Source organism: Quercus lobata, chromosome 3, assembly GCF_001633185.2.
Source record: "Quercus lobata isolate SW786 chromosome 3, ValleyOak3.0 Primary Assembly, whole genome shotgun sequence".
Taxonomy (NCBI): Eukaryota; Viridiplantae; Streptophyta; class Magnoliopsida; order Fagales; family Fagaceae; genus Quercus; species Quercus lobata.
In genome coordinates, this window is record NC_044906.1 from 30,351,060 (window position 1) to 30,364,337 (window position 13,278).

At 32.6% G+C, this 13,278-nt stretch overlaps 2 protein-coding genes across 2 annotated transcripts; both read right to left on the minus strand.

The window, feature by feature from the left end:
* Positions 1–5,829: 5,829 nt before the first annotated feature.
* LOC115980717 (protein FAR1-RELATED SEQUENCE 2-like) lies at positions 5,830–7,647 on the minus strand. The gene is made up of 5 exons (XM_031102939.1): positions 7,095–7,647; positions 6,777–6,955; positions 6,611–6,664; positions 6,275–6,490; positions 5,830–5,964 (listed from the first exon to the last, which is right to left on the minus strand). The coding sequence occupies exons 1-5, from the start codon at positions 7,645–7,647 to the stop codon at positions 5,830–5,832; spliced, it is 1,137 nt and encodes a 378-aa protein (XP_030958799.1).
* LOC115981462 (protein FAR1-RELATED SEQUENCE 5-like) lies at positions 7,340–8,482 on the minus strand. Its single transcript, XM_031103612.1, has one exon. The coding sequence runs from the start codon at positions 8,461–8,463 to the stop codon at positions 7,705–7,707; it is 759 nt and encodes a 252-aa protein (XP_030959472.1). The 5' UTR covers positions 8,464–8,482; the 3' UTR covers positions 7,340–7,704.
* Between the last annotated feature and the right edge of the window lie 4,796 nt (positions 8,483–13,278).

Consider the following 13,278-nt stretch of genomic DNA (forward strand, 5'->3'; position numbering starts at 1 on the left):
AAAAAAAAAATAGAGAACGAACTAGACATCAAGAGATTGAACTAAGAAGATGAAAGATTTGGGTTTTAATCACAAAACGAGATCTTGGATTTGAACACACAGCCAAAAGGATAATCAATTTTATTCAAGCTAACAACTAAATAAACAAAAACTAATAGAAAATTCATATTATTTAACCTCCAAAAAAAAAAAAAAACATTTCCAATCTGAAAGAAATCCATAAAATTACAAAACACACCTCGTCCTCGGCATTGCAGTGGTGCTTGTAAATAGCTTGGAGAAAATGGCAGCGGTCGAACAAGGGCTTGATATCGCCACTGGTGGTAGCAAAAGTCATGGCGGCATGGTGTAACCTCTCGAGCTCGGAACGTATAGCCTTGTGAAAGAACAAGAAGATTAGGATCGGGGCTTAAGCGACGAGTTCTTCAAACAAGTCTTTGACGGTGTGGGCTCCATAGCTTTCACTGGTCCCGCCATTACCGCCACGCCTCCACCACCGTCTCGGTGTTGCAGGCCCGAAAATGGCGTCCTCATTCCGAATCAGATTTTTCAAAACCCTAGATTTTACTCTCTTTTTGTTTCTCTGGGCTTTGGCTTTTTGTTTTTGTTATTGTTAAATGGGTTTTTGCGCTTTCAACGAGAATCGTAGTTTGGGGCAAAAAGTTTGTTCAAATCCAGGATCTTGCTCTATGATTAAAACACAGATCTTTCATCTTCTTAGTTTAATCTCTTGATGTCTAGTTCATTCTCTCTTTTTTTTTTCTTTTTTTTTTTAATTTCTGGGTTTGTGTTCTTGATTTGGGATTGTGTTCTTTGTTGTTTTTGGGTTTGTGCTGGTTTTATTTTAATTTTTTGGGTTTGTATTTTGCGTTTGTTTTCATGTTTAATTCCTTGTTCGGGTTTAATTTGATGTTCTTATTTATTGGGTTTGTGATTTTTGGATTTTAATTTTGTGTTTTTAGATCTGAGTTTGTGTTCTTGTTGGTCTTGATCAAGACACACTTCAATATCAATTAATCTGATTTTTTATTTTTATTTCTGTTTTTTATTTTTTTATTTAATTAAAATTAAAAAATTATTTTTTAAAATTTAAATGCTGAATTGGCATTTTTTAATGACAAAATAAAATTTTTTATTATTATTTTAATAATTCCGTTTGTCACATAGGTCAGTGCCCTAACGGCACTGACGGAAAGGACTAAAACGGAAGGCGTTTTTCTAAATAGGGATTAAAAGCAGTAAAAATAAAATATAGGGACCAAAGTGGGAATCATGTGAAAATGTAGGTACGAAAATGTGTTTTTCGCCTTCAAATAATCAAAAACACGAGATGAAATATTGGATGGAGTACTAACAAAGTGTTTGAGAATAGTATAGATCAAGGTATTGACACCATCAGGACACGACCAATACTTTCATCAGAATAAGCAAACCTTCATCATTCTTTTTAACAGCATGTTTAATAGACTCTCTGGATTCTTCAGTGATGTATGAATCCCACCATCCACGAAGAGTACTAGAAAAACCAATAACAAGTAGATTAACAATTTCAGGTTGATCAAGATCATAATTATTTTGATAAGCAATACCAACCATAGACATGTGCCTCATTTTATTGATGATTTCTTGTTCAGGCAAACCATCAATATTCTATTCATAAAGCTTATCAGCAGAAACAGAAAGCTGTGTTTGAAAAAATCTCTATTCAAACTGCATATCAGGAGGAGTGGGTTTTGAATACCAGTTTTTAGTAAAAGACATGGGTTTGGAGTTTCTACTATATATATAGTATAAAATGGATAGTTGCCCATCCCATGAGTGTAGGGCTCAAAATCAGCCCATAAAGGACACCAAATGTGCCAATCAACAAAAGGGTCTTTGTGTATATATATATATATATATAGTATAAAATGGATAGTTGCCCATCCCATAAGTGCAGGGCTCGAACTTAGCCCATAAAGGACACCAAATGTGCCAATCATTAAAAGGGTCTTTGGTGGTACTATTCTTCTTCTTCTTCTTCTTCTTCATTTTTTAATTGAAAGACCAAGCAAGCTTCAATAGATAAATGCAATAGATATGGATAATTCGAATTGTATTTCTTTTTTCTTTTTTTCTTTTTAAGTGGCATTTGGTACTATTCAATATAACATGTTAGATAATAAATGGCATTCAGTGACTTTTTTAATTTTTTTTTAAAGGAGACAAGTAGGAGTTTAATGAATTATATAGCTCAACAATCAGCATCACACATTACAGTGTTGTGCTAGAGTCGATCACCACCCTTGTTTTGTTTTGCTAGAAGAGCCAAATTAAAGACATGAGTATTATTTCATTCCATGTTGATAGTTTTGCTTGGGGCAATTGCATTATTATTTTCTTAATGGGATTGGTGCAACACCAATTTGGCTCTCACTCCCAAATATTTTCGAATCTACTACATTTTCTCAGAAGCTGGATATAGCACTAGAATTTTCACTTATATTAAAGAGATCATACACTATTCATTTTATGGAAATTATCATCTTCTTCCATATTCAAATATTAATCATGCTTATAAAGGAGTTAATTTATGGAATTTTAAATGTAGTCAACATATGCCACATGAGGAAGGTGTACCCTAAGTAGGACCAAAGTGTACCCTTACTAAAGCAACTGTACGATCCTTAGTCCACATGCTTCAAGATATATATTTTAACTATAACTTTGATGTATTTCAAATCTTATTTTAGCACCTTTGTGGGTGTTGTAAAACGGATGAAAACAACAATGCAAACTCATATTGTATTAAAGAATGCAATTAACCAGAAATGCTACGCCTACAACAATTTTACAACATATTTACAACATTGCTTACCTGTCACTGCCAACACAGCTTAAATAATCTGACTAGGAAAACTTAAATAATCTAACTAGGAAAAGAAAACAAAAAAATAAAATGAGAATTCAAAACAAAATAAAAAGATTAAGAAATCAAAACAAACAATCAGATGAAATTTAAAACATTAGCATATTTAGGGGTTTTGTAGAAGGAAGAATCTTGCTCTCACACACCGGAGGCGGAGGTGGAGGCGGAGGCGGAGACGGAGGCAGAGGGCAGAGGGCAGAGGGCAGAGACGCTCACTTCTTCTCCCCGCCGTTGCACATCGTCGAAAAATGGGATTACGACAGAGAAGTGATTTTTCTCTTTTTGTTTTGTATTTGTTTTGTGGATTTCTGATGGGAAGAAGTGTTAAGAATATGGTAAATCACCATTTGTTTTGTGGGTTTCTCTTTACACTCTGTTTTCAAACTAGACGAACACTATGGCAGGAATGATTTTTTTTTTTTTTTCAGAACCCATTTTACTGCTGCTTCACCATTTGTTCTGTGGGTTTCTCTTTACACTCTGTTTTTGGGAATGATTTTATTTTATTTTATTTCAGAACCCATTTTACTGCTGCTTCACCATTTGTTTTGTGGGTTTCTCTTTACACTGTTTTCAAACTAGACGAACACTACGGCAAGGAATGATTTTTTTTTTTTTTTTTTTTTCAGAACCCATTTTACTGCTGCTTGGGTATTTTTGCTTCTTAGGATGCAAAATGGTGAAAAGATTAAAGATTCCATCATTCATTTTCATTTTTTGACAGTAAAAGTTAGCCAAATGGGTCGAATTTCTGTAAAAATTTCTGGCTGATTATAACAAGTCTTCAGGTTTTTTAAGTGGTATTAAGTCTTCAGTTGTGATTGTAATTTTGTTGTTTCTTGCTCTGTAACATTTCATTATCATTTAAAGAAAGCTGGACTTCTCTACATTCACAACAAAAAATAATAATAATTGGACTTTTCTATTTATTTATTTTCCACATAAAAATGTCATTAAAATTTTTAAACGTTTTTTTTTTTAAAGAACATATTGAGGTATAAATGATGCTCGCAAAGTGTCTGATACAATGCCCGAAAGAAATCTTGATGAAGCCTTGAATTGTTTCAGATTGATGGTTAATGATGGTAGTGATCCCAATAATTATACGTATGTTGGTGCTGTATCTGCTTGTGCTTGTTTAGGTGATGCAATAGCTGGTAAGGAGATTCATGGAAGGATTTATAGGCATGAGCCATGAGCAAGAGTTGAAAGGCAAAGGTTGGGATGTAAGTGCATTCCCTTGTCATCAAGTGTGGACTCGATCTTTCTATTGAGGTGTAAATATAAGCAGCAAAAAATGCATTTCGCTGGTCATGTAATTTATGCCTTTTTTTCCCCTTTAAAATATATTACTTTGTCATAGTCTACTCATGAAAATTGGTACTTTCATATTTGTAGACCATGTGCGATGATGTTGTGGCTGTGGTGAAAGAAATGTATGGAGATTCACCCCCTGCAATTGTACTTGTTGGCCACAAGTTGAGCTCCTTCCATCCAATGTTCTTGTATCTTATAGTTCTCTTGGTTACATACATGGGTACATTGATGAAGTGACAATTTAGTTAAGTCAAAAGTGTTCAATGCCTTTAGTATGATTGTTTTTTCTTCAGTAAGATGTATTAGTAGTTTCCTAATATTATAAAGTTAAAATTGTAGTTTTGTATAAGCCATTAATCCGTATAAACTATATGGACACATATAGGAAGAGAAAGGGAGAGGGTGTTATGTACAATTTCATGTTTTAGTGATAGTTTGGAACTTTGGTGGTGTCATTTCATGTTCTTAGGAATAAAGTGGATGACATCACTTTATCCAGTGAGAAGTAACAAGTTTGAGTTGTTCATCTATAGTCATCAATTATATGTAATCTTTATTGTCTTTTTTGCTTTGCACGTTGGACATTTCATTTTCTGTGTACCTGTTAGAGGAATATTTCTTTTCATTCTAGTTCGCTTTATGAGATTTTGCCAATCACTTGGGATCTATTTCCTCTCACAATTTTTAATTGCTTTTATGCACATGTTACAATTAGATATGTTGGAAACTAGTTGGAAAATATTGGTTAGAGTGTGAAGAAATTCTATCATGGTGTTGTCTAAAATGTACTTCCTTTTGTAGATCTCTTAAAGCATGGAAGCTCAAATTTTGGCTTTGGAAGGCAATGCTGCTACTATTAGCACCAATTCAAGTGGGGTTTTGTTCAAGATGTACTTCCTCTAGTGGATATCATAAAGCATAGATGCTCAAGTGCTGGCTTTGGAAATTGGAATGCAATGCAACCAAAACTGCTATTTGCAATCATTTGATGTATTTGTTTATTTTGGGTGTTGTTGTATATTTTAGTCAACTATTGTGTTGTATACTTTCCATTTCTTTGTAACAAGAGTTTATATTAGTCATAGAATTAGTCTATTAGATTTTTTTGTTAATTAGTTGTTATAATATTAAGTGGATATTGTAAAACCAATTGTGGTTAATAAAGTTCTAGAAGATTGTTTTTGTTTTTTTGTTTTTTCCTTTGTTGTGATATGATATATATCATTTCTATGATAACTAACTACCACAATTATTGTCAAAGATGAGCAATACTAGCCATGATGCTTTTGTTTGGTTTCAAAATCTGTCGCCTATGGTGGATCATCTTTGCACCTCAATAAAGAGAGATTATCCTGTAACAGACTTATTGCTTCTTAATATTAGCCAACTTATGTTAGCAAAGGAGAAAGAAATTATGTACAAACAGATGATGATAAAAAATGATTTGCATTTAAAAAGAACTTTTACATTAATGTTCTAGAGTTTGAGAAGGTTTCTACCTTATTGCAAAAGGTTGCCCAATGGGCTACATTATGAGAAAAAAATATTAACTGTCAAGTTTCCATGTTTAAACTAATCTTATGACTCTATATATCATAAACAAACTAAATGCCCCTGTCATCTTCGTGTAATTTTGGATTTCCAACGTTTGTCACATCATTGGTACCAAACTTCCCAATAGAATTGCTTGGATGCTCATTTGACAAATCATAACATGCCTTCTGGAGTGGAGAATCATCCTAACAAACAAAATGAAAACATGTAGTTTAATAAAATTACATATATGAGAAGCAATTGAATAAAGAAAAAAAAAATGCCTAATCTATTTAAATTCAACTGTATATTAAAAGAAAGTTATTCTCAATAATACCATGCTTTAAAACATGATAAATTACAATTCAAATTGAGTCTCATGAGTTCTTTAAATGTAAAGAGAACACTACAATATTTAGAAATTAGGTGTAGATAGACAAACAGTTAACACTATACTAAAAAAAGAAAGAAAAATATTAGAAACACATAAGAATAGCAAAGTAAATAAGTACATGCCTGAGATGTGTTTTTATGGTAACTAAATGGTTGCATTCCAACCACTTGTCTTATCATACTTGACTGAAATGGCGAGTTTCCTCCTTGTAGCATATTTGGCAGTCCATAATATGGACTCATCCCGATGATATTAGGAGGGTAATTAATGTTTGGCCACATGATGGATTCTTCATAATTCTCTTTACCAATCTGTTGTGATTGTTGCGGTTCCAACTCCTACATTATGTACAATATAAAATTCAATATACTTAAACAATTAAACCAAATCTTAATTTCCTTGTGATACAAAATAAAGATTCCAACATTTAAGTTAAAACTCTTTTGTACTCCAAGCACCCTCAATCCCATAGTAGGGGTTGTACAAGACACATTCTCAACCTTAGTAGCTATCTACAAAATGTAAACAATAATAGTTAGTAAATACTATAAACAACTATTAATTTAAAATCAACAAGAAATATACTAAAACATTCTTTTTCTTGAATTCATTTCTCTCACTTACTTTGGTTTTCTTTTTCTTTTTCCTTTCCTCCTTTTTTCTAACAACTTTTTCAACTATTGACTGCTTCCTTTTAGATGGTGGTCGTCCCTTTTGTCTAACCACTACTGGATCAAGTATGTTTTTAGTCTCTTTAGAAATTGCAAAATCATCTCCACATGAGGTTGAATTTGTAGGAATACCTATAGAAATTTTATTTTGATTAAGTAAATAAATTTATTAATAGAAAAATACAATCCTAAAACATAAGTAGGCACAAAAATGATGCAAAATAAAATGATAAGACAAAAAAAAAAAAAAAAATCAACAAACAATTAATACCTGCAGAAATGGGTTCATTATTTCCACAAACAAGTTTTTCTTGTTTGAACTCGCCTTTTAATTCAAGAATTCGTGCCACCACCTTCTCACACTTATCTTCAGAATCTACTGCCAAGTCTGCAACCTCATTGAAGACTTTGTACATTTTATCAAAGCGCTGTGTTTCAGGTTTGACAAGCCGGTTGTCATAGTTGATGCGAACTTTGGTGTGGCTCCTCTTAATATTTTTGCACCATCTTTTCAAGATGTACTTGTTTGGTACTTGATCAATCTTCATGTGAAAGAGCACCGTAATTTGATGCCTACACAATATTCCCCTAAATTCAAAAAACCGGCAATTACAATTTACTTCATTGGTATCCTTGTTAAAATAAACAAGGAAGGTTGCATGCTGGGAATTTTCTCCAAATGCTCCATCTTCACGTATTTCATATTCTGAAATGACACCATCTTCCTTACATGAAGAAAAATTACAACAAACCTTCCCTAGCAACTCCTTTCGAAACTCTTTGTATTTTGCTGTTGTGTAAACGCTTTGAAATTGTTTCTCCATAGCATAATGAGTAAAACATGGTATGGATGATTGAAATGAATTGAAATCTTCAGTATTTTAGTTTACCACATTTTTTGCCAAAGCCTTATCATATTGTTCTACAAATTCTTTCAAGGTTGTTTGATGATGTACATACCCATCAAAGAATGCATTTATGCTTTCACTCCGCTGTGCGGTTGACATTCCTGCCCAGAATGTATCCTTCACAAAGGCAGGCACCCAATAATACCTTTCATTATACAACTCAAGTAACCATTCATGGCTTTTAAGATGATAAATGAACCTACCCCACCTTTCTTCAAATTCCTCTTTTGTTAAGGAATCATAAACAACATTTTTCAAACAAAATTTGATTGATTTATATTCTCTATATCCTTTAAATTTTTCAGGCATCTTTTTCAAGATATGCCACAAGCACCATCGGTGTCGTGCTTTTGGAAAAACAATATGTATTGCTTTTTTCATGGCCTTGTCTTGATCTGTAATTATTGCACTAGGAGGAACTCCAGACATACATGTAAGCCAAGACTCAAATAGCCATCTAAATGTATCTGTATCCTCACCTGAAATCAATCCACATCCTAGCAATATTGATTGTCCATGATGGTTTACCCCAACAAAAGGAGCAAATGGCATGCTGTATTTGTTAACCAAGTACGTCGTGTCAAATGTAACCACATCACCAAACTCTTTAAATGCTTCCCTACTTCTTGCGTCTGCCCAAAATACATTCTTTAATCGACCATCTTCAGTAAAATCCATCATGTAAAAGAAATTTGAATTGTCGGCTTGCATTTTTAAAAAGTACTTATTCATTGCTACAGCATCTCCTTCCCCGAGCTCCAAACGCTTGACTTTATCCATGTGATTTCTACAATCTTTCTCTAGAAATGGCAAGTTTTCATGCCCCCTTGCCTCAACCACCAATGAATTGAAACGCTTGTTCATTTTAATACCAGCTTTGGCATTTAACTCAAGTTGTCTTTTCACATGTGGTTTTAATACTCTGTTGCATTTATAAAATCGGGTTTTGCTTGGACTTAATCCATGGTTATGGTCAAGTTCCATGGATTTCAATATCCACCCATCTAAGCATCGAATCATATTAAAATGAGCTTTGCAACCTGTTCTCGATTGTGGCTGTGCTTTAAGTGAGTTGCTAGCTTTAATCTGTTGCTTTCCAGCACGATTACAAGCTACAGTCAAAGACTCCACCTCCCCATCATTTCCCTTTCTAGATGTTCTTTTAACCACTGCAAAACCCTTTTTATTACCATACCTTGTAAAATATTCCATGATATCATCAATGGAACCAAACAACATTCCTACACAAGGATCCTCCACTTTATCTTCTACCTTTCTTGTTTCCTCTTTTTCATTCTCAACATTATCTTCATTCAACTCATTATTTCCAGATCCACTGTATCCTTCATTTTATTATCACTATTGTGCTCATTCAACTCTACAAGCCTAGAAGCACTTGTTATTTCTTCTTCCATGTGTCTGCAATATACATTACATAATGCATAGTATTTTAAAACAAAGTATGAAAATGGAATTAAAAAAAAAATAAAAAATAAAAAAATAAAAACCTACTAATAGTCTCTACCTGTATTAAGTGGAAAGCACAGTACTAACTCACAGCAGGATCTTCAAGTTTAGCAATTACCTGAAACATTCAAGATGAGATAAGTCAATAGATTCTCATAACCAGATATAACACAAAAAATGGAGGGCATATAACGCAAGAAATGTAAAAGTCTCCCATGCTGTATGATGGTTAAATTAGTGAGATCAATGATAATAATTAGTTAATGTAGTAAAGGAAGTAAAGTCTAATCAAACAGAAGAATTAAGTAAGATTTTTAGTTTTGTTAATGAAAACAAAGCAAAATAAGAGTAAAAATGCGTCACAAATACTCTCCACTCTTTGAAAACTTTCAGGCATTTTCTGCTGCTTATATTTTCACCTCAATAGAAAGATCGAGTCCACACTTGATGACAAGGGAATGCACTTGCATCCCAACCTTTGCCATTCAACTCTTGCTCATGGCTCATGCCTATAAATCCTTCCATGAATCTCCTTACCAGCATTTGCATCACCTAAACTAGCACAAGCAGATAAAGCACCAACATACGTATAATTATTGGGATCACTACCATCGTTAACCATCAATCTGAAACAATTCAAGGCTTCATCAAGATTTCTTTTAGGCATTGTATCAGACCCTTTGCGAGCACCATTTATACCTCAATATGTTCTTTAAAAAAAAAAAACGTTTAAAAATTTTAATGACATTTTTATGTGGAAAATAAATAAATAGAAAAGTCCAATTAATATTATTTTTTGTTGTGAATGTAGAGAAGTCCAGCTTTCTTTCAATGATAATGAAATGTTACAGAGCAAGAAACAACAAAATTACAGTCACAACTGAAGACTTAATACCACTTAAAAAAACTGAAGACTTGTTATAATCAGCCAGAAATTTTTACAGAAATTCGACCCATTTGGCTAACTTTTACTGTCAAAAAATGAAAATGAATGATGGAATCTTTAATCTTTTCACCATTTTGCATCCTAAGAAGCAAAAATACCCAAGCAGCAGTAAAATGGGTTCTGAAAAAAAAAAAAAAAAAAAAAATCATTCCTTGCCGTAGTGTTCGTCTAGTTTGAAAACAGTGTAAAGAGAAACCCACAAAACAAATGGTGAAGCAGCAGTAAAATGGGTTCTGAAATAAAATAAAATAAAATCATTCCCAAAAACAGAGTGTAAAGAGAAACCCACAAAACAAATGGTGAAGCAGCAGTAAAATGGGTTCTGAAAAAAAAAAAAAAAATCATTCCTGCCATAGTGTTCGTCTAGTTTGAAAACAGAGAGTAAAGAGAAACCCACAAAACAAATGGTGATTTACTATATTCTTAAAACTTCTTCCCATCAGAAATCCACAAAACAAATACAAAACCAAAAGAGAAAAATCACTTCTCTGTCGTAATCCCATTTTTCGACGATGTGCAACGGCGGGGAGAAGAAGTGAGCGTCTCTGCCCTCTGCCCTCTGCCCTCTGCCTCCGCCTCTGCCCTCTGCCCTCTGCCTCCGTCTCCGCCTCCACCTCCGCCTCCGGTGTGTGAGAGCAAGATTCTTCCTTCTACAAAACCCCTAAATATGCTAATGTTTTAAATTTCATCTGATTGTTTGTTTTGATTTCTTAATCTTTTTATTTTGTTTTGAATTCTCATTTTATTTTTTTGTTTTCTTTTCCTAGTTAGATTATTTAAGTTTTCCTAGTCAGATTATTTAAGCTGTGTTGGCAGTGACAGGTAAGCAATGTTGTAAATATACTGTAAAATTGTTGTAGGCGTAACATTTCTCAAAAAAAAAATCAGAAAAACGTTAAAAACGATGAAAAAGGGGAAAGACTATGGTGAAGGAGTCTTTAACTTTTTCCTAGTAAATCATTGTGATGCAGTTTATATAGTTTAATGATTGAAGAGACACACAAGAAAAAGGCTCTTATAAAGGGGAACCTTATTAAAAGAGACTTTATTTTGGAGGGAAAATATAAATATATATATATATAGATGAAAGGAGGGAAAATAAAATAGAATTGTGGAAATGGTGTATCATGCAAGCCACTTCATGCAAAAACACCCTGAATATTTGCATTTTTTTTTGTTTGATCAAGTGATCAAGCATTCTCATTGGTAGTTGTTGTGGTTATTTGTCATTGAGACCAAGAACTTTACTTAATAATTAGAGTCTACACTTGGACCAAATAGAGAATAATAAAGAATTTTAGTTATTGACTTTTGGATTCACTAGGATTGAAATCCTACTGACTTTATAAGTAAATTAATTAATAATTTTATAAATAAAAAATAAAATTATTAGAGCTCATAATATATATTAAATATAAAGATAGATAGTTGGAGAAATATGACTATTGAAAATATGGTTGTTAATGAAATATGAACGTCTATAATAAAGTAAAAAGATTGTGCAAGAATATGTGCATAGTAAATTAGCAATAATAGAAATACTGGAGTTTTTAGCTTGGATTTAGCTAGAACTTCTAAGTCACGTAACTATGAATTTCATGGAAAGTAATATCATAGTTTAGGATAAATGCTTGCGGCATGCTTACCACATGCAAGTCATTTCAACAAGGTATGAATGGTTTAAGGTTGGGTGGAACCACTTGGGTACACTTGGTGTAAGCTTGAATTAGAGCTTCTAGGAATTATATGTGTGCGTTTGGCATTGACTTAATGAGTCAACTTATTTTATTATTTAGTTTATTTTTGCTACTATTCATAGGTCTCATTGCACTTTTTGGTACTATTCATAAGTCTTACTGTACTATTTCAGCTACTTTTTAGCTTTATCTATAGTACTTTAAGTAAAAAGTTTTTTGTTTCAATTAAATAAGATGTTCCAAACAGACACTAAGTGTGCATTTGGGTTCCTATTAAAATTGGTATTTTGCTTAAAATTTTCAATTATTTGCAAGTCCCACGTGATTCTTATAGCAAAAAAGTTTATTTTCTAGCTTTGATAGTGTATTTATTCACATGAGACACGCCTAAGTATTGGTTTTGATCAAAAAGCCATGACTAGGACCAGGCATTGTTTATGAGTCCCACTTTATTTTTTCCTCACATTTTTTTTATTATCTCCATGTGCTATTCACTAGCTGTTGCTTTTGAGTATGCTATAGAGCTATTTGATTAAATGTTTGAGAGAGATATGACTACTGTTCTAATGGTTTAATCTTACCAATGAAGCCTAAAACTGGTTGCACACATCAGTGGGTGTGTCCAGATTTTGGTTGATGGAAAGCTATTTAAGCTTGCAGCAATGAATTTTCTTTCGAATTGTTGTGCTAGAATGCATTAGGGATGAAACAATTGGATTTATCTAAACACCCTTATAAGAAGGGAAATCGGGTGTCTTCTAAACTTATGTAATTACTTTTGTCTAAACACCACACAGTGGTCAAATAACTTATTGGTTGGTGGAATAGATCATAGTTTGATTATAGGCTATTAGGATCATCAAAACAAAAGTAGTATTCCCAAATACCCTATATCTTCCGAATTCTCAGCAAAACACATTTAAGTAATGGCCATTGAAAATCAAGAACAATTCCATTTTTGCTTGGTTTGATCTTTGGCCATTGAAAATCAAGAACAATTTCATTTTTGCTTGGTTTGATCTTTGGGTTTGGTGTTTCTACAAGATTGTTTGCAAAGGCCTCATCAACAACAAATACGCAAAACTTCATGAAAAAAAAATATAATACGTGTGGGGGAAAGGATTCTTCCTGAATTTTTCTAAAGATTTAGGTTGCGTTTGGAATAAACTTATATTAAATAACTTCTTTTACTATTTAATTTATTTTTATTACTATTCATAAGCTCTATTATATTTTTTTTTACTATTTATGAGACTCAATATATTATTTCAATTAACTTTTATCTTTATCTATAGTACTTTCAACAAAAAGTTTTCAGTTTCAACTAAATAAAGATCTCCCAAACTAACACTTAATATTAAACTGATTTTTTTTGTTTTTTGTTTTTTTGTTTATTTTTTTTGGTTTATGCTTATATATCATAAATTAATTTTCAAT

Bases quoted from the DNA above. Each gene is read 5' to 3' on its own strand.
- LOC115981462 (XM_031103612.1), bottom strand. From the start codon at position 8,463: ATGAATAAGTACTTTTTAAAAATGCAAGCCGACAATTCAAATTTCTTT.
- LOC115980717 (XM_031102939.1), bottom strand. From the start codon at position 7,647: ATGGAGAAACAATTTCAAAGCGTTTACACAACAGCAAAATACAAAGAG. The intron at 6,956-7,094 runs GTATTAATTGTT...AAATTTCTATAG, and splicing joins TAATGAACCCATTTCTGCAG to GTATTCCTACAAATTCAACC. The intron at 6,491-6,610 runs GTGCTTGGAGTA...TACATAATGTAG, and splicing joins CCCCTACTATGGGATTGAGG to GAGTTGGAACCGCAACAATC.